This window comes from Pyxicephalus adspersus, chromosome 9, assembly GCF_032062135.1.
Source record: "Pyxicephalus adspersus chromosome 9, UCB_Pads_2.0, whole genome shotgun sequence".
Taxonomy (NCBI): Eukaryota; Metazoa; Chordata; class Amphibia; order Anura; family Pyxicephalidae; genus Pyxicephalus; species Pyxicephalus adspersus.
Window position 1 is genome coordinate 12923076 of NC_092866.1, and position 20328 is coordinate 12943403.

At 40.0% G+C, this 20328-nt stretch overlaps 1 protein-coding gene across 11 annotated transcripts in view; it reads left to right on the forward strand.

Annotated features, from left to right (window-relative positions):
* The window catches only part of CBFA2T3 (CBFA2/RUNX1 partner transcriptional co-repressor 3), a 53869-nt gene that overhangs the window by 15157 nt on the left and 18384 nt on the right, over positions 1 to 20328 (forward strand). For 8 of the 11 annotated variants that reach the window (XM_072422636.1, XM_072422642.1, XM_072422635.1 and 5 more), the window contains exons 2-5: positions 11350 to 11496; positions 16989 to 17230; positions 18512 to 18601; positions 19739 to 19926. In XM_072422636.1, coding sequence (XP_072278737.1) covers positions 11376 to 11496; positions 16989 to 17230; positions 18512 to 18601; positions 19739 to 19926 — 641 coding nt within the window. In that variant the 5' untranslated portion in view covers positions 11350 to 11375. Of the gene's footprint in view, positions 1 to 256; positions 546 to 5069; positions 5315 to 10222; positions 11217 to 11349; positions 11497 to 16988; positions 17231 to 18511; positions 18602 to 19738; positions 19927 to 20328 lie in introns of those variants that run through there. The other 3 variants (XM_072422638.1, XM_072422639.1, XM_072422637.1) reach the window with 3 other exon arrangements.

Consider the following 20328-nt stretch of genomic DNA (forward strand, 5'->3'; position numbering starts at 1 on the left):
TCCCATCTTTTGCATTTCTAAGCATGACGTCTTCCAAAGAAGATTCCCAGAGAATGCAGAGTCAGCAAAATCTAACGAGAAGATTTCCTTTCAGCCTGGAATTGAACAAGTTAATATTAATTATGAAAAAAATGAATGTACTGCTTTTGAAATATCCTATTCCTCAATCAGTTTGATGCAAATTAGGAAATCATCTATTTTATCAGCAATAGATGTCTTCTGTCAGAGCTACCGCTTTCTAAAGAAATTTCTGACTAGGTTATTTGGCTGAAAGTTGGGCCTATAGTTCCCTTTTTGTGTCATGTTTTCCTCACCTCCTTCCTTCTAACAATTCTTATCTGTTTAAGCAAAACCACCTACACTGCTCCTTCGTGTCTGATGCTGGGTAGATGATGTAAAGGGGCTGAGTGGTAGCTTAAAGGAAAACCGTATTGCAGAGATATGGAGGCGGCCATCGCTGACGTCTGAGAATGTTGTCGGGTGGCTTTATTCATTTCTGAATCAGTGACCTGGAAAAATCTGAAAATATAATAATAAGCTAAGAGGTTAGTAAACCACTTACTAGAATAGGTATAGATGTCTACTTGAATAGATAACATTTTTAAAAAATAATATTTTGTAGAGTGGGTGGTGGTTTAATTGAATGAGTTAGAAGCTTGACAAGAAACATTGGTATATTAGAGGATTTCAAAATGTAATTGAATTCACTCTACAGGCCGTTTATTGATCCTTTAAGACCATTAGTTTAGCAGGGTAGAATAATCACTTTCTGACCCAACACAAGTTAAGTTATTCATCCCTCATGATACATCATTAGTGACACGACTATGGACTTTGTACAGCGCTGCGTAATATGATGGTGCTATTTGAATACTGTGTAATAATAATAATCATTGACCTCTAGGCTGCAAGTGGGTGGATCAGTAGGCCTTTATAGAAACTGTTAATAAGGATAATCATTTTATTATTATCTGTATTCAAACCATATTAAGTCCAAAGAATGAGGTTCTGGTTAGTGAATGGGCGGTATAAACATCCTATAACAATAAAACGAGGATTGTTAACACCTCCTAACTTATAAGAGAACAAATTGAACATTTAAACATAGAGGTATACTGGTATACATTAAACAACATGGAAGTGAGCAGACACTCCAATATGATGGACATATATTTCTAAAACACTCCAATATAGACCTGAATTGCTAGAAACTTCAATATGAAACTAAACTCCTAGCACACACCAATATAGAAATAAAGTTATAACAGATTCCAACGTGGAAGTTAGCTGGTAGCACGTTCCAACATGGAAGTGATTTGGAAGCATGTTATAACAATAAAGTGATTTTGTGGCACACTGCAATACAGAAGTGAACCGGTAACACATTCTAATATAGAAGTAAACTCATAGCATGTTCCAGTATAGAAGAGATTTGGAAGCATGTTTCAATTTGGAAATGAACTAGAAGTGCACTCTAACAGGGAAGTAAACTTGTAGCATGTTCCAACATGGAAGTGATTTGGAAGCATCTTATAACATTAAAGTTATTTTGTGGCACACTACAAGACAGAAGTGAACTGGTAATACATTCTAATATAGGAATAAACTCATAGCATGTTCCATTACGGAAGTGATTGGAAAGCATGTTTCAATATGTAAGGGAGGTAGACGATCACTCCAACATGGTAGCATGTTCCAAAATGAAAGTGAACTTGTAGCACACTGCAACATGAAACCCAACCAGTGGGATATTCTAATAAAGAAGTGAACTGGTAGCATCTTTAAACACGGTAAGTTGTAGCATACTCCAGCAATAAAGTGTACCAGTAGCATTCTCCAACATGGAAGTGATGTGGTAGCACAGTCCAACATGAACGTTACCTTTAAGCCATATACAATATAGAAGTGCATACTCCAACTTGTAATTAAGCTGATAGCTCAATCCGCCATTGATGGATCTGTAGCATTTGTAGCTCCAAAATTAAAAGGAAGGCATCCAAAAGAACAGTTTGCTTGTTTGCAACTCCACTTGTGACATTCTAGATCAGTGGTCACCAACCAGTGGTCCATGGAGAAAATTTTGGACATTATTTGCAATGTTTATGTTTTATTAATATTAAAACAAAAATAATATTCTAATAAATTCTTGTATTCTAAATGACAATGTTTGCCTTTATATTGCACTAAATTTACGAACTGTACTAGAAACAGGAAAACAAGGCAGGTGCAGCGTGACGTCAGTACGAGCCGTATTCTTCAGTATTATTTCACCATTACAACAGTCACCCCGCTCCTCCAATTCCCATTGTCATTCGATTGTTTTATTTTATTTGTTTATTTCTCAGATGCTCTTTTAGGTAAGTATGACCTTACCTGTGTATTTTCTATACCTGTTATATTTAATGGCATCAAATAGTTTGACTTTGATAACTATCATTTCTTGTTTGGTCTTGGATTCGAATTAAATAAACCCATAATGAGTGAGTAAAAGGAAAACAAATGTTTTGCATTTCTTTAGTAATACCAAAGGTAATACAACTAATGATAATAGTAACAATAGTAATACTTCACTTAACCGTGAGCTGATCAATGCATCAGAGCCGCCACCGTCCTTGTCAGCACCATTAGGAAGATCATTATTTTACAAATGTATTTATCTTTAAAAAAAAAAATCATAATAATGGTTAGCAGGATTTAAAATTAGGAATTAGGTGGTCCATGAGGTCCGTAGGGTTGCCAACCGCTGTTCTAGATCAAATTGTACAATCCATTCATCGCCAGTAAATCAGGTTCACTTTGGGTTTTGCTCACAAAGTATAATTGCTGTTTAATACAGGTCTGTGCTGCTTTTATTTTAGGATGACAAGGCTGTCTTATGGAACTCCAGCCATTGTTGAAGCCTTCCGTTACACCAAGCCAACCATTTTACCAGCTGGATTTTAGGAGCTCTAGTTTTCTAACCAGCTGGAGAGCCACAGGTTGAGTGCACCCGATTAAACGTGTAATATTGCACTGTGCGCTATACTGCAATGCTGTGTCTTGGCAAACCCACATCCATCTGTCAGGATTTAAAGATAAGCAGCCAACACCCCCCTCCTCTACCAAATTGTGCGGCCTCATGAAAACAATATAAATGACAGCCTGATGATCTTTGAGTTTTGTGCTGTAATTGTCCCAGGGTGTCGCAATTGTGATCATTGTCACATTTGTCACACCAGGCCTGTCACTCACGCGCTTCACTTTTGTTTATATAAACAGGTGAATTGTTTGATGCCACAATTAAAACCATCTGCCATGCAAATGACTGCCAATTAACTCATCCTGTTTTAATTACCCTGATAATTGAACTCAATGTGTGCTGAGAATGACACAGAAATACTAAGTGGTCACAAGGATTACACCCATTCAGTGTATCCAATGCCCGGGGGCGCTAAGCTGGGGCACCTAATACTATTACCGCACCCGCTATCAAGGACGGCATTGTGGCCGGGTGATTTTGGCCTTGTGGAAATGCCAATCCATACAATTTTTTAATCATGCCTAATAATGTGGAAATTGTACTGAAGTGTGCCCGCTACGGAAAATACGATGGAAGTCATTTTGTGCATGTTGCCGTTATTTTAAAGAGATCAACGCACGATTTAATAGAAACTTGAGGATAAGGTCACAAAATGAATGACTACATTTTTTAGCTGCACAGAGCAATTTAATAGAGGGATCACTTTAACATAATTACTGTTGTTTATTCCCAATATTAATTATATTTTAATTTGATCTTTCTAATAAGCTGTATTGGACCTGATAACGTATCACCCAGTTTCTTGACCAAATTCTGGTGCTCAATCAAACTTCCAGGTGGTCGATAGCTTCGTTTTTGGGAATACGCAATTTAATGGCTTGAAACTGACCAAAATTTGCAATGTTTCTGGTCAGTTTTAGAGCATTGGGTTACAATTTTACCAATGTATTGAAGTTTTCTGATATTATTATTTGCCTTTAATGGGTCCAATTCCTTTCATGGCTGCAGTTTACCTTCTACATAACCTATTGTAACCAGATTTGGCAAGCTTCTTATGGCGATTGTAAGAGGCACTGCAGCCTCTTGTTGTATGATTCTGTGCTTCACCACCTCCATTTTTAGCTACAGTAGGTAAAGCTGGAATGGGCACAGAGAGAGGGCAGCCCATGGAATCAGGGAACCCAGGTACCCATACTTTGCAATCCTAAATTCGGAGCTGAGATTACTGACAACTGTAAGAATTTAGCTACCAGGACAGCCAACTGTATACCGTGAATGGGTTACAGTTTACTCATGTCCCCTAAATTACATGATCCAAAACAGTTTTTTCATGTTTAAAACCAAAATTAATGAAAGATTCTAAAGTTGAAATCTGGAAAATATAAAAGACAGAAATAAATAGGCCAAGTACATAAATTTAACTGGGCAATTCCTTGTAGAGCAGCAATCAGATTGGGTGAGGTAGCAACCAATCAGGGGTGCCGCGTGCACATGTGCTGGCAAGAAACATGCTAATAGATGTATAAATGTAGATGTATATGTTTTATCTGTGTATTTATCTGTTTGTTTGCAGTATAACTTTACATTCCTATGGATAACTATTAGGCACAACATGCAAAACTCACATCCTTGGGATTGCAAATCAGAACCTTTAGAGACCTTGAGCATTGGGCCTGGTTAATTAAAGTTCTCCAAGGCTGGTGAGGATATACTTTCATCAGTAAACGTGGGTGATCCAGCAAACCTAGAATGCATTTCCTAAAAGTAATTTGCTATTTGTTAGCAAATGTTTTAAATCCTGGACCAGATCCATTCCAGGTTTGGTGGAGATGAAAGGCGTATCTTATCCAGCCTTGGAGAGCTTTAATAAATCCAACCCATTGTCCTATTCTTGGGCAATCCAAAGATTATTAACAACAGATTTTTATTATTTTGGGTACCTAAATTGCTGGATAGCGGGCAGGTTGTGTCGGATCTAGGATAGCATCTTTAAGAGTGCACTGATCCTTTAAAATGCCAAAAAAATAAAGTCATAACCCTGTGTCATAAAATGAAAAATAGCAACATATTGTGCTACATACAAGGGTCGTTTAATCTCCTTCTGTGGTGTTATTTCTTCCCGTCTGCAGTTTATAAGCCTGAATGAAGCAAGGATGTCCTCCTTCTCCTGGCTCATTCTGGCTGTCAGTCAGGAAATATACTGCAGACATTCGTTAGACGAGGTATGGCGTGATAGTCTGCAGAGAAACAGAGATCTACTCCCATAGGGATCAGGCGAGGTGTGATCTTCCAGAAGTAAGTAGTTTATCTGGTGTTGGAGAGGCTGCACATTGCTGACCCTTTCTGTTCTGAAGACGTTGATGTTGCTGGTCGATAATTATCTTCAGATCTGGCTGTAGATCCAGTAATGTATACCTGAACATTATCTCAGCCGGGGTTTTCCTAAGAATAGAATGTAACCAATGGAGTAAGGTTGACAAATGGGACCGTATGAGCTTTAGGTTTCAAGTACAAGTGTAGCTGGTGGGTGAATAAATTCACTCTAATGTCAGCTTTCAGTAAAAGGCAATAGATATAGCGCACTGGTTTAAGCCATGGATTCATTGTTATGTTGGTAATTCTTTTTTATCTTCTTTAAATTCCATTCCAAATTTTAATCTGCTTTATTTTGAAACTAGAAGAAAAAAGTTGTAACTTCCTCTGAAGGAAAAACTTCTTTACTGTAAGCCTGAGAAAAATAAGACTTCCTAATTTTTTAGGTTTCCCCATGAGATGGTTCTAGTTGAATATGTAGATTACTTTAGGAACAGATGGATGGGTTTATTAAGAATACAATATATACAGGGTTGTTAATGTTTATGAGAAATATTATTGTAGAATAGTAATTTAGGAAGTATGAACTATATTTATGTCTTTGGGAATCAGGAAGAATTTTTTACACGTTGGCGCAAATTATGCCAAGATTTATATAGGTCTTGTTTTACCTTCCTCTTGATCAACGGAGAATTTACCATTTGTGTGTTGGGGATGGTGGTTGGGTTAAAAGAAATGCCTACAAAAATATTAGTATGCTTAATTAGATTAACCTAATACTAAATGTGGAAAATATTTTGAATACAAAATGCTTGCTGTAAAAAAAATAATTAAGTCTGCAATTCTCTAAGTTGATCGTAGAGAATTGGCCATGATGAGCCTAAGGCTGCGTACACACGTGCAATAATTATAGTTGGAAATGAACAACTAACCACCGTTCGTCCGATAATCATTAACAAAAAAAAGTGCACAATGGTGCAGATGAACGAGGATTGTCACTGGAAACGTCCCGGAAGATCTGATTGGGCGACAATTGTTCGCAATCTATTGTGTGTTTGGTCGTTCAGTGATTGTGGATAGTTTTCTATCAACAATTATTACACGTGTGTACCTAGCTTAAAGCCCAGATACACACGTGCAATAATTATTGTTAGAAAAGGAACGACTAATGACAGATCAGCGATTATGCACAATTATTTTGAAGAATCGTATTGTGCACAATTCTGTACATGCTGTAACAATACGATCGTTCGAAAATAATCCACCAATAATGTACACACGCTAGATACGTTTGAACGATGCAGGAAATGACATGTAAAGCAGAAAGTGTACTGCAGAACCATCCAAGATCACTGAACGACCGTACACACAAAAGATTGCGAACAATCGTCGCCCAATCAGATCCGCCGGGACGGTCATTCGTTTCCAGCGACAATCCTTGTTCATTGGCGTCGTTGTGCACTTTTTTGTTAACGATTATCGGGCGAACAGTCGTTAGTCATTCATTTCCAACTATAATTATTGCACATGTGTATGCAGCTTAAGCGTAACAAGTTGGCAGCAGGAGATATGGCTGTTCATTTAACCATGCCAGGGAATTATTTTATTGTCACCGGTAGTAGGAATTTTGGAGAAGGTTAGGTCTTAATCTTGGTGAAACTTCAGTTATCAGGACAAAGCACTAGAGGATGGGATCTGGTCTTTACATTTTTATTGGGTGGGTCAGGGAACTAAAAATTGTTTATTTTTTTTCTGACACCTAAGATTTAGGATCTTAGAGCAACATTTTAGCATTGGTGAACCCTTGAAGTATCTTTCAAATCTCATGGAACTACTGGCTTTAAATATTAAATCCACAGCTCACAGTACATCAGCATTGTGATCATTGGGTAGGATGCTTTTTACATTGCTGGCCATTGGAAGAATGTCAGCCTTACAGAAAATAATTCTTTTTACCAAAAAGATTATTGGTGTTAGTGGTAATTGACTCTAGTGGTGCAACTTCTGGAGGAACCCCGGTTGAGAAATACTGACTTGAATGGAGACTCAGATAGACACACTTGAAAAATGTGGGTGTCCAATATCAAGACCAGCTTGGTCTCGCTCTTCCTTTAATATTTACCACTCTCTGGCCCTAAAAGAGTGGCAAAACACTGCATAGTGCTATATCAAAGAAACCCTAAAAACGTGTATCCCGTGATGTACCCTGTGTAGGATTTATATTTACACAGCTACAAAGGTAAAATCATGGTTTGCAGCAGCATTCATGCCCATTAAATAAAGATTTTTGCTTTAAAACTTTAAAAAGTTTTGTTATATGCAACTACAAACATAAAAGACTATTTAATATATAAAGATATAATGCATAATGTAATAAACTGCCACCATGCCAAAAATCAGAACGTCACAATTTCTGGCACCAAAACTCCCACTTCAGATACAAGCAGACTAATATTCAGAGACCAAAAAACAAATGTAGCGCCAAGATCTGATCAGCTAAAGTTTGTGTTAGAATTTTTGTCATCTTTTTATTACAGTCAGTGCCCCGTTTTGGAAAAGATCAGACATTTACATTTGTGGATCACCGGCTGATGATACGGTGTCTGATCTTTCTCATGTGCAGAACGGGATTTGGCGCTTGCACCCTCAACCTGTGTAGAATCTCAAAGCCTCCTGGGATATGTGACATAAGAATCCCTGGAGATTGCGGAATCACCCACGGCAAAGATTGGTTACTTTTATCTTACTTTTTTATTATTATCATCTTGTATTTATAAAGCACCGGCACTTTATAGCGTCCATTTTATATATCACTAACTGTCCCTCAAAGAGGGAGTAAAACAATCTAATGTCCCTATCATAGTCATATGTCATTAAGGAGAATTTTAGGGAAGCCAAGTTTTTTAATATTATAAGGGAGCAAGCAACGCTATCACCCAAAATGACATTTCTGGTGGCAGGCCCACTTTAAGCGCGCCATCCTAAACTGGTATTAAAGAAGGTATACTTAGCTCTGCAGGCAATAGACGGGGGGCTGTTAGACCCCGTGGGTATTTATTAGTTCGGAGGTCAGCCTGCATAATTTGCAGTCATCAAAGTATAGTTGAGGTCAGCATGTGGCGTTATGTTGATTAGATGTTAAGTCTTTCTATAAACAGAGTGGGTATTATGCTCTGCTGGGGTATAAAAGAAATAGGAAGGGAAGGGAGGGTGATCAGGGCCGCTGGGATTTTGGGCTCTGGGTTCCAGGTATGCCCTGCTCAGCTTCAACCATTACAAGATGTGCATTCTTTCAGTCCCTGTTCAAGCCTTTCTCTGGCTCCCAGCTGCACTGAGTGTTTCCATAACAGAGACCAGATGGAGCCCAGTGTCTCAGGGTCTTATCTGGAGTTGTTCTTGGCTGGGCTCAGCACTGAATTTCAGGAATACTTTACTTTATTTAGGAGCAGGGTTGGCTGAGATCAGCCTCCCAACATCTGCTCTGCATTTCCAGCCATTTAAAGAGCATGGACAGGACTGAGGGGTAGCCTGTTAACCCTTGCTCTCCTCCCACGCTCCCTATTTTTTAACCAGTGACAGGCGGCTGTATGTCCCCTTCCATCACCGGTTCTCACGCCCTCTCTTCCTCTTTTTGTTTTCCTTGCTGCGTTAATACTGTCACTTTTCTTCCGTTGGTTTGCTGCTTCCTCATTCCCTTTCTTGTTAAGGGGAATCTGAAGAGTTTTGGGTTTTTTCTTCAGCAGACAGATTGTGATCAAGAATGAAACTTCAGGCAAATATTTTTAAAAAGCAAGCGATGTATTCTAAATAATAAAATGCATATGTATACAAACATCTCAGAATTCGCCTTATATCAGATTGGAGCTTGCAAAGCAGTCAAGATTTGCAGTGCTGTCGTTATCATGTTTTAGGCATTGCGCTTTCCATTCTTAATGCTCTGACTTTTGTAAAAAAGATTCACATTCTGTAGCTGGCTTATTCTTCCACATGACCGTTTTTCAGGAAAAAAAACGATTGCACTGGGTAGCTACTGGAAGGCAAAGCAATGACATTTAAAGGATCTCTGAATCCTATATACAAGTCAGTGTTTAATATGATGAGTTACATGTATTTTCTCCAAGTGTGAGCAGAAGGTTCAAAGACTTACACTGGACTGGCATTTATGCAGTGACAGGGTGAGAATACAGTAGAAGAACAGCACACACAGCTGATACATGGCCATGGATAATATATTTTAAGATTATAACTGAAATCTATCTCTTGTTTTGTGAAAGTAAAAGTTTGTTATGGTGTATTTAAAGATATTATAACCAATAGCAATATGTGTAAAATAGTTTATGTGGAATCTGTGCATCCCACAGCTACAAATCAAACACAATCATATTGCCTTTGCCAGTTGGTGTCAGTATCAGAATGATTGTAATGTAGCTGTGATCAACACATACCATTTATACTAAAAATAAGATTTTAGAATTGAGTGGCTGATGACAAGTAGTCTGGCACCTTCTTTGTGCCACATATTACAGAAGGTGTGGATGGATCACTAGACTGAAATTGCGGCTAGTGATATGGGTTTTATATATTGTTTAACCGTGTAACTGGCGATTGGGCTGGAGGTGCCATTTCTGTCGTTCTGTAGCATCCATAGTTGCCAATAATCATGGAATATTGAAGCAAACCACTATCCAGAACACTATTCTCCATGTGCCCTTCTGATGGTGGTTTCACATTGTTACTTCGGGCTTGACCTCCCTGAATTTTAGGCTTTTGACTTCATCCTGCCCATTGGGAATTTTCTTCATGACCTAATTGCACAGGCTGGTGGGCAAAGTTAAATCTTCAGTAAATAAAACCAGCATCAGAGGGGCAAATGTAAGAGTTTTGGGCTAAAAATAACACTTCCAGGTGCCTGCTATTGGCAGGACATTGAAATGGTTGACAGGTGCAGGTTAAACAAAATAGGCTAACTTTAGTCTTGTGTTGTCCGGTACCACCACCCTCAGTGGGCATAGCTCTCTGGTACCTCTAGTCCAGCAACCCTTGGCATGGTACAAACAGCCCATGCCCACCCTGGAAAATGCCCTGTTTTCATCTGGCTCCTCTCTCCAGGCTCGGCATTTAGCACTATTGTGTAGATGTGATCCTGGATGCCCGTGCTGGTGATGGATTCCAGATGTCAGCTTCACACAAGCGTCCAGCTGCAGCCTATTAGCGAGCAAATAAAAATAATCCAAAGAGAGGAGGAGAGTTCCTGGCTGGAGCCAGCGCTGGGAGCTCTGGAGTTTTCCAAGACCTGTCAAAAACACAGTGCAATAACAAACCCAGCGGCTAAGAAAAGTGCTTCCCATACCAGGGAGCCTCTTATCTGTGGCACCAGGAGGGGGCACTGGGAATGCAATCCCATATGTTTTGTGCAAGCCCTGGCCAGAGGGGCGTATGCAAGAGTGGGAAAATAAGAGGCACAACGCAGCAGACCATTGTGGCAAGACAGGGTTGTGTTTGTAACTATACACGAGAGGAACCCTAGCTGGGTGACACGGAAAGGGTTAAGGCACAAAGCTGGCCCTGGCAGACTGCTACCCTCCTGTCTTGTGCCCTGCGTTCCCTTCTTTGGTCTTGGCTGGAGTTACACTGAAGAGCAGGACGGATCTCAGCAGCTGCCACACACCTGTCCTCAGCTCTCAAACTGCAGTGAACCCTGCGGACCTCATTGCTGGCAGAGGAATAGAGCGCCAGCGTCCTGGCAAGGGTTAATAATAGTAGAGCATGGCAGGCGGAGGGAGGGCAAGGGAGAGCCCACAGCTGATCCCAGCAGCAGGTGTTTCGGAATAGCTTTAACTGCTGCTCTCTGTCCTGTGTTTCCATCACCCTCTCCACCTGAATGGTAATTTTCATCCATCCTGGGTTGCCCCCTGGCCTGGCGCAATCTGTCATTTTTGATATATTATAAAGTAAACCTGGTATTGTGTGTGGCTGGGCTCATGTGATATTTTCTTTTTTCTGTTTCCTCTCCACAGGCGGTTCACTCAGTACCAAAATTACAATGCCAGACTCACCGGCCGATGTGAAGACTCAGACAAGGACCACACCGCCTACCATGCCCCCTCCATCGCCTGCGCTGAGCCAAGGGACCAACCGCACCTCCTCCTACACCCCAAGCACAAGTGAGATGGCACTTTAGGATTTGGGGGGGGGGGGGGCTGTATAAGAAAATGAGTGTCTGCCACAATACGAGGGCACCAGTTTGCCCCTACGTTTGCTAAGTCTGTCAATGGATTCCACCAACAATGCAATTTTTGCCCTGCTTGGTTCCCAACCATGTACCCCAAGAATACTTCCCAAAGGGTCAAGGGTTTGTTTTTAAAGTTTCCTGCAAATCTAGAACTATCTGTAGTGGACATTGTAAGTATGTAAAATCATTAATAGATGTAAAATATTCTACATACACGTATATAGATAGTACAAAGGATACATGTAGACACAAGGATAGGATCTATCCATTGATTAGAATGCTTGGTAACTTTTTCTTGCAGCTGTTAACTATATACTGTATATTATTTAATGATTATAGGAAACAAGAATACAAGGTGGCAGCAGATCATTATCCATTAAATTGTTGGCCATGTTTTGGTAACCCCGGTTTATATACCCACAGATGGCTCTGGGATAAAACAATCTTAGTTTTATCCAACAATATATTTCCATACTGTTGGATTGTTGGATTTCCATACTGTTGGATTGTTTTATCCCAGTGCCATCCTTAGGTATCTAAGTCGGGGTTATCAAGAAATGGAAGACCTTTCCTATATCCCCCAATTCATGTGTACATTGATGGGAACTCTTTATTTTATAAGTGTCTATTGGATTGTTCAGAAGAGATCTGAGGTCCTCATAGACATCTTCATTCAAGAAGGAAATGGTAATCCAATGGATTTGTGTGATGAGAGTTTGGATACAAAATATAGATATGCCGCCATTACCACTGCTAATTTATGACAATAGTAACCAGGGGTGTGTTTGGGGAGGTTTGCATGGTGAAGGTTGAACTAGTACCCTCAGATGGCATGGATTTACCATTAAACCCACTGGGCCTGTCCTATAGACATAAAGGAAAATAAATAATTTCTTACTAGCAGGAGTTTCTTTAGAGGACAGCCGGTACTACATGCACACAATAGCCACAATAACCATCAATGGTGGCTCCCATATTTCCATCATAACAGATTTTCTTTAAGATATATTACTATACCTTAAAGGTATTGCAGAAAACCTGGAATCTCATGTATGCATTGTCCATGCATTGCCTTTCTATCAATGTATTGTGTCTACAATATTGCTGATACACGTGTAAATAAGAATTCCGTCAGGAATGGCAGGCGACTTTGTGTGCACAGTAATGGCCAAAGTTTTATAGAGAAGTTCAGGTGAATGCCAGATATCTGTATGTGCGGGGAAGTGTGAGTATCTGAACCTACAGTATGGGCATTCTAGGTTTCCCGTGATATTGGCAATGCTAAGGTGTGTTACTTGCAGAGAAAGGTTCTTCTAGATATTTTTATCATTTCTACATCAACATTTCTTATTATAATTTCATTTTTTTTATAATAGTACATTGGCTGATCTGAAAGAACTGGGTATCCAGGGCCTGCAGTAATGCACTGTATGCACCTCGGTGTCATCCCCTGTACCCCCCAGGGATATGAGCAGCTTTTTCATTTATTAGGGATAGTGAAATATCTTTCACTGTCTCCTCTGTAGCCTTCCACACTGCATTTATTTTCTTCCTTATAAATTTTATTTCTCATTCCCTCACATACTGCATTTGCACACTATTCCTATATTCTTCATTGCTTTTTTGGACCTGGACCTTCATTGTCCCCCTGGATCTCCCTTACAATACATTCTGTCTTTCTAGATCCTTCACAGACTACTCTTTGGCTCTGTCACACACTGCATTGTCACTTTAGATCTCTCACGCATGCCATTGTCCCTGTGGATCCCGCACTTTGCATTGTCCACCTGGATCTCTCACACACTGCATTGTTTCTCTGGGATCTCTCACACATTGCATTGTCTCTCTGGGATCTCTCGCACACTGCATTGTCTCTGTGGATCTCTCGCACTTTGCATTGTCTCTCTGGATCTCTCGCACCTTGCATTGTCTCTCTGGATCTCTCACACACTGAATTGTCTCTGTGGATCTCTCAAACTTTGCATTGTCTCTCTGGATCTCTCACCCATGGCATTGTCTCTGTGGATCCCACACTTTGCATTGTCCACCTGGATCTCTCACACACTGCATTGTTTCCCTGGGATCTCTCACACATTGCATTGTCTCTCTGGGATCTCTCGCACACTGCATTGTCTCTCTGGATCTCTCACACACTGAATTGTCTCTCTAGATCTCTCACACACTTCATTGTCTCTCTAGATCTCTCACACACTGCATAGTCTCTCTAGATCTCTCACACACTACATAGTCTCTCTGGATCTCTCGTACACTGCATTGTCTCTCTGGATCTCTCGCACTTTGCATTGTCTCTCTGGATCTCTCGCACTTTGCATTGTCTCTCTAAATCTCTCACACTTTGCATTGTCTCTCTGGATCTCTCGCACACTGCATTGTATCTGTGGATCTCTCACACTTTGCATTGTCTCTATAGATCTCTAGCACTTTGCATTGTCTCTGTGGATCTCTCGCACTTTGCATTGTCTCTCTGGATCTCTCGCACTTTGCATTGTCTTTCTGGATCTCTCCTACACTGCATTGTTTCTCTGGATCTCTCGTACACTGCATTGTTTCTCTGGATCTCTCGTACACTGCATTGTTTCTCTGGATCTCTCGCACACTGCATTGTTTCTCTGGATCTCTCGCACTTTGCATTGTCTCTCTCAACCCTTTCATGAGATCTGCTTCTTCCAGCCAGATGTTCTTTAATTAGATGTTGGGTTGTGGAAGCTTCTGATCTGATGGGTTTTAGTTTAAGCTGAACAGGAACAGATGCATGTGTGTATGTGCGTGTCCATAATCCGTGTCCCTAATGTGTGTGTTTTTTGTGTCTGTAATCCATGTGTACTGCGCTCTTGGCTTTATTGTTGGGCCTGCATAGCTCTGAATTGACGGGTCTGTACACGCCAGTGTCTGTGCAGCCCGCGCTACAAACATGGAGCACATACACACAGAGAACATGTGAGACCAACACACACACAGTGTCACTTTGGGATCCCACCTGTCAGTTGTGGGCATGCGGTTATTTTAGGCTGCTCTTTCGTGGGCCGCCCCTCAGCCTGCACTTAGTGCCAGTGTGTGTTAGTGTTAGGCGAGCAGACTCTGCTATACAGAAAGGGGTAAAGCTGCGGCAAGGTAAGTGGCATTCAGGACCTAAATCCTTTCTTCTTGCCAATATTAGCCTGGCATAGCCCTGGGCGGTGACCATTTACAGAAATCTTGGGGTGCTGGTGGGAAGGACCTTATTTATTTTCTAAAGGCTGATACTGCTGGCCAGTGCCATGTATTTAAGGACTATGGATCAGCAAAATGAAGTTACCCCAGGATCATATGGAAGGGGTAATAGAGGGGTAAATTGTGTGCATGCTTTAAGAATATCTCCAGATGCCTTAAACGTTTGGTATTTGTGTGCAGGGTGCAGAATTCACTAACTTTCTAATTGCTATGTATTAGCTAACTTCTTTTCCTATGCAGGCTCTTGAAGTGTTCTGGAATGTAATATTTGGCTTGTTTCTGCTTTGTGTCTTCTGGAACAGACATATTGATAGTATTACCCATATGGATGGTGCTTGCCCAGTAATGTCTAACATCAACACAAATCCCTATTGGGGAGATCACCTACTTACCTGAAATTCCTCGGGGTATTTCAGAGCATGGTGCACACCTCCAGAGCCTGCATCACATTAGCAATATAAAACAATAACATCAAACAATAGTTTTTACAAAGTTTTATACATATATTTACATTTTCAAAGTTACTGTAGCTGATTTTTTATATTATTTTTGGTATCTTATCAGCAGTATTTCTTCAGTGTGTTCTAAAGCCATCCATACACCTTTTAATTCATCAATGCTTTCAATCTGGTTGTACAATCATCTTTAGATCTATCAATTACCATGTAGTATAGAGCTTCTGTGCCTCCATACCAATTGAATGGATTTTGTTAGGCATTCACATACATAGTTTTAGCTGATTTTGAATCTGTTGAATATATTTGTGCAATCTTCTTGTTATATTGATGGCCATGTTATGTGGTTGTTTGTATGTGTGTGGGTGTAAGGGGTCATTTTGCATGTTACATACAATCATTATCAGATTGTGTAGCTTCTACTTTATTATGGCTATTATGGCTATGCTGCATTAAACCATCTTAGAATGAGAATATAACAAAGCTGCATGGCCACAAATCCTTGTACTGTGTGTGTGATCAGGCTGAGAGGCTGACATAGACAGGTGTGCATCACAGGCACTTGTGCTGGAATGTAGTGTAGAGATGACAGTTGTTTCCAGGCACTAACTGACATGTTCACCCACTGCCGTACTTATTGAGAATTAGTAATCAGGAAGATAAAGCTCAGGATCTAATATGAAGATCACATTCATAAAATAAACCAAAAGCCTAAAGCAAGTTTAAACCCAAAAACATGAATTTATTGTAGTGGTTAGTAGTTCCTGTGGCTGCATTAGTTTTAATTTTCTGGCTAAGTTGATGTTGCCCCAAATACTGTGTAATATTTGAGATTTCCACTGAACTGAAATCCCAAATATTGATATTAGCCTTTCCGGTTCTGTAATTACAGACCAACTACCAAATACAACATAGAGGTGAGAAGAGGGGAAAGTGTATGTGGGCTTTATCAGGAGAGGTGACACGCTGTTTCTTTGTAGATACAGTACAGTAGGAAAGTGTTGTCACCCTAGGACAGGAAGTGTGTTACTACCAGGTGATCGTCCCCATATAACAATATTCGTTCTATGGAGAAGTGAGTGGGAAGGATGATGGGGAGGCCTCCCACTGCATCCTCCTCCATAAGTAACAGCGATGGTCTTTAACATCCAAGCGATTTTTTGGGGATCCAGTGTGATCCAATGTTGGGGATCCAATTAACCTATGCTACATTTACGCTGGAGACCATCAAGGAACATTCCTCTTGGGCTATATACATGGATTTAGATTTCCTTTTAATACATTTTTAACCCCATTTAAAATGGTATGTTTACCTTTGATCCAACAAAGATGCCCTACCCTAAGGCCAACCTACCTTACACTTCCTATAATCCTAGTCCAGGTAAACATAACCCCTTGTTAGTATACTCACCTGTCCTGTAACAAGACATGATGTGATTCTATCTACTTTCAGCTGGGACAATAAAACTACTACAGAGTTCAATAGCTCAAGCTCATATATACGTATACACACACACATAATAAGCCAACAGTAAATGAGACAGCTGAGACCAGGGTTTCATTCAGACCAGTCCCGTTTCAAAGCAGGCTGCTAATGCTTTGCTTTCTTTTTCTAACCCATATTGTGTGGGTATCATGTGTTTAAATTTAATATGATATGATGTTTTCCCAGTTCCATTAGCCCATATATGACCCATTTGCATTCTGTGTCACTCATAATCCTTGTTTTTCTCCGCAGTAATGAACGGGAGCAGTCACTCCCCCACTGCTATCAATGGAGCCCCATCCACCCCTAATGGTTTCAGCAATGGACCCTCTGCGTCATCATCGGCTGCCCTAACCAATCAGCAGCTGCCCCCGGCCTGCGGGGCCCGGCAGCTCAGCAAACTCAAGCGCTTTCTGACTACATTACAGCAGTTTGGCAGTGATATCTCTCCGGAGATCGGGGAACGTGTGCGGGCCTTGGTGCTGGGACTGGTGGTGAGTACAGAAATCAGGAAATGTCACCAGTGACTTAGATTGCAAGTTTAATTACATAAAACAGCGGACTAAATATTTATAGTCATATATGAAAAAAAAATAGTGTGGTTACCAATCAATACATTTATATTCCAAAGTATAATGCAGGCAACCATTAGTATTTGTGTAGCCTAGAATGACTGCTTACCTAGAACAGGGGGTGCACCTACATTCATGGACAGATAGGTACACAGGGTCTGATTTATTAAAGCTCTCCAAGGTTGGAGAGTATACACTTTTATCCGTGAAGCTGGGTGATCAAGCAAACCTGGAATGCTTCTGGTCCAGGACTGAAAACGTTTGCTAACAAATAGCAAACGACTTTTAGGAAATCAATTCCAGTAGTCTGTATTCACTCCAGCCTTGGAGAACTTTAATAAATCAGGACCAATGCATGTTTTTCATATTTACAAGTTTGCTTCTATCAGCTCTTTTCCATGGTAGGTGATCTGCAAAGTTTATAGCCCTTTATTTGCACCAGTATGTCTATAGATTACTATAATCGCTGCACTCCACCACCAAGACACCACCACCTAGGGAAGGTCAGCACTTTGATCCAATCAGGTTCTGCGGAACTGCTCAGGCTGGAAGCTAAGCAATAGGAGAAAAGGACAGAGTGATCATCTTATCAGTTTTCTGCTTCTCCTTCATTGTCCAATGAGAGATGGAGGTAGATCCTAGTCCAGGCTATATAGCCTAACTGCAATGGAGCCTGTAGAAAAGTCTAAAGGGGTTGTCTCCCTGGCTGTGTTTTTAGAATGGCTGAATGGAATTAATCAATAGTCATTTGGAATAAATTTAGGTAAATATATAACCAAGTTTTTTAAGGGAAGGGTTGAATTTCTGTTCATTTATTTCTTGCTGTCTATAATAAAGGGGAAGCCCCATCCTTGATTGCTATCATAGGAACGGGGTCACTACTGAAAGATTTATCCTCATTTGTTATTCTGGTGACAACTGGGATTTCCCTTCTTTTTCTGTTCTAAATCTTCTCTACTCTATCTGAAACTAAAAAAAAGTTTAACCATAGGTACACTTTACTCAATATATACATGAAATGTATTAGGATGCTTGCAGATATCTTTTATGTACTCCGGCGTGATCTCAAGAAGGAACCTGTAATTGATGCTGTTTTATTCATTATCAAATAACAGGATAACATCATCTTAGGCAATTCCAGTAAGAGATTTGTATGACGTTACCCAGGACTGGTCTGTAAAACTGTTGTCATTTTTTCCCCAGAATTCCACGCTCACAATTGAAGAATTTCACTCCAAACTGCAAGAAGCAACCAACTTCCCTCTCCGTCCTTTTGTCATCCCATTCTTAAAGGTATAACTGACTACATCAATGACAGTTTTCTTTTTTATTGTCTATCAGGGCAACCAGTAAATAGTCTGATGCTGACTCTTCATGCCTAATGACGGCTGTGATCTCCTCTTTTAAAAACTGGAAATAATTTCAAGTGTGTCAATCAGAGTGTTTCAAACAAATTCAACTGATCTCCATTGTAGCCTATGGAGTTTTCCTCCATGCTTTCTGGTGTTTCTAAAGTTGTGATGAAGCCAGCAATAATAGACTACATACAGTAAAAAGCAATGGTTGACATTTCTTTTGTAGATTGGCAATCATTTTGGCTATACACCACTTTTATGAGTGGGGCAATGTAAATATTAACTTTATTTCAACAGCAAATCTGGCATTCCACTGCCATTCATCAAAATTCCCACTTACGGTAATAAATGAGCCCCTATATGTATTTTATGTATGTTATATATGTATATTTTTTTTCAATTGACCAATAACAGATTTTACAAAGATAGCATTGTTCACCATACTAATGTTTAAAATGATATACAATTGGATGATAGTTATTTCTGTGTATTTTTTTGCATATAATACAAATCAAAATATGGAAAACCAACCAAAAGCATAATTAACAAAATCAGTCACATACTGCTCAATAGGACTACAATGAAATACATTGTGAGAATATGGTTACAATGTATTTTGCAATGAAGAATGTAACAAGTGTTATACTCTCTTACACACATGAGCTGATATGTCCTGTAGCACAGAGAAGGATTTGGCAATAAACTCCTCATGGTCTAATAGAATATTTATGCCTGATTTATTAAAACTCCTTCTGATGACTGGGGGAGAGGTGAAGAATCCACAGAATGCGCCTGATTTGGTTAAGCTCTCAAAGGCTGGAGAGGATACACTTTCATCATTGAAGCTGAGTGATCCAGCAAAACTGGAAAAGATCTGGTCCAAGATTCAAAACATTTGCTATCAAATAGCAAATTACTTTGGAGAAATTCATTCCAGATTTGCTGGATCACTCAGCTTTAACAAATCAGGCCCAACGTGTTTTGGCCAATACATAAATACCTTGTAATTCGGCATTTATAGCATGTAGCTCCACTATATGCCACTATTACATACATATAATCTTTTTCATTCCAGGCTAACCTTCCATTGCTGCAGCGGGAGCTTCTACACTGTGCCCGTTTGGCAAAGCAAAGCCCGGCACAGTACCTGGCACAGCATGAACAGCTTCTCCTTGACACCAGCGTCAGCAGCTCACCCAGTGACTCTTCTGATCAGCTGCTATTAGAGGTGAATGAGAATGGCAAGAGGCGGACACCTGACAGGTATGACTATAAGAGAATGTGTTGGCTTGTATATATAACTGCAGTCTGGTGCATTTTTAGGAAAGACAACATAAATGGACAAAGGTAAAAAGCAGAAAGGGGCTGTATGATGGCTGTAAGGGGCATGTTTGACAATACTGACCTCCAAAAATTGTTCACACTGATTTTTTATTATTGAATTATTCCCAGTGATACAATTTGAGAATAAGTAGTACATAAGTGTACTTGATTATTTAAATTTTTTATACTTTGCACACTCTCAAATAATTGATATATGATAAATACTGCTTTTGTAGTTCCAAATAGATACAGGTGGTCCCCGGGTTAAGGACATCCAACATACAGACGACTCCTAGATACAAACGGGGCTTCCCTGCTTGCTCTTGTGCAGGACAGAGGCTT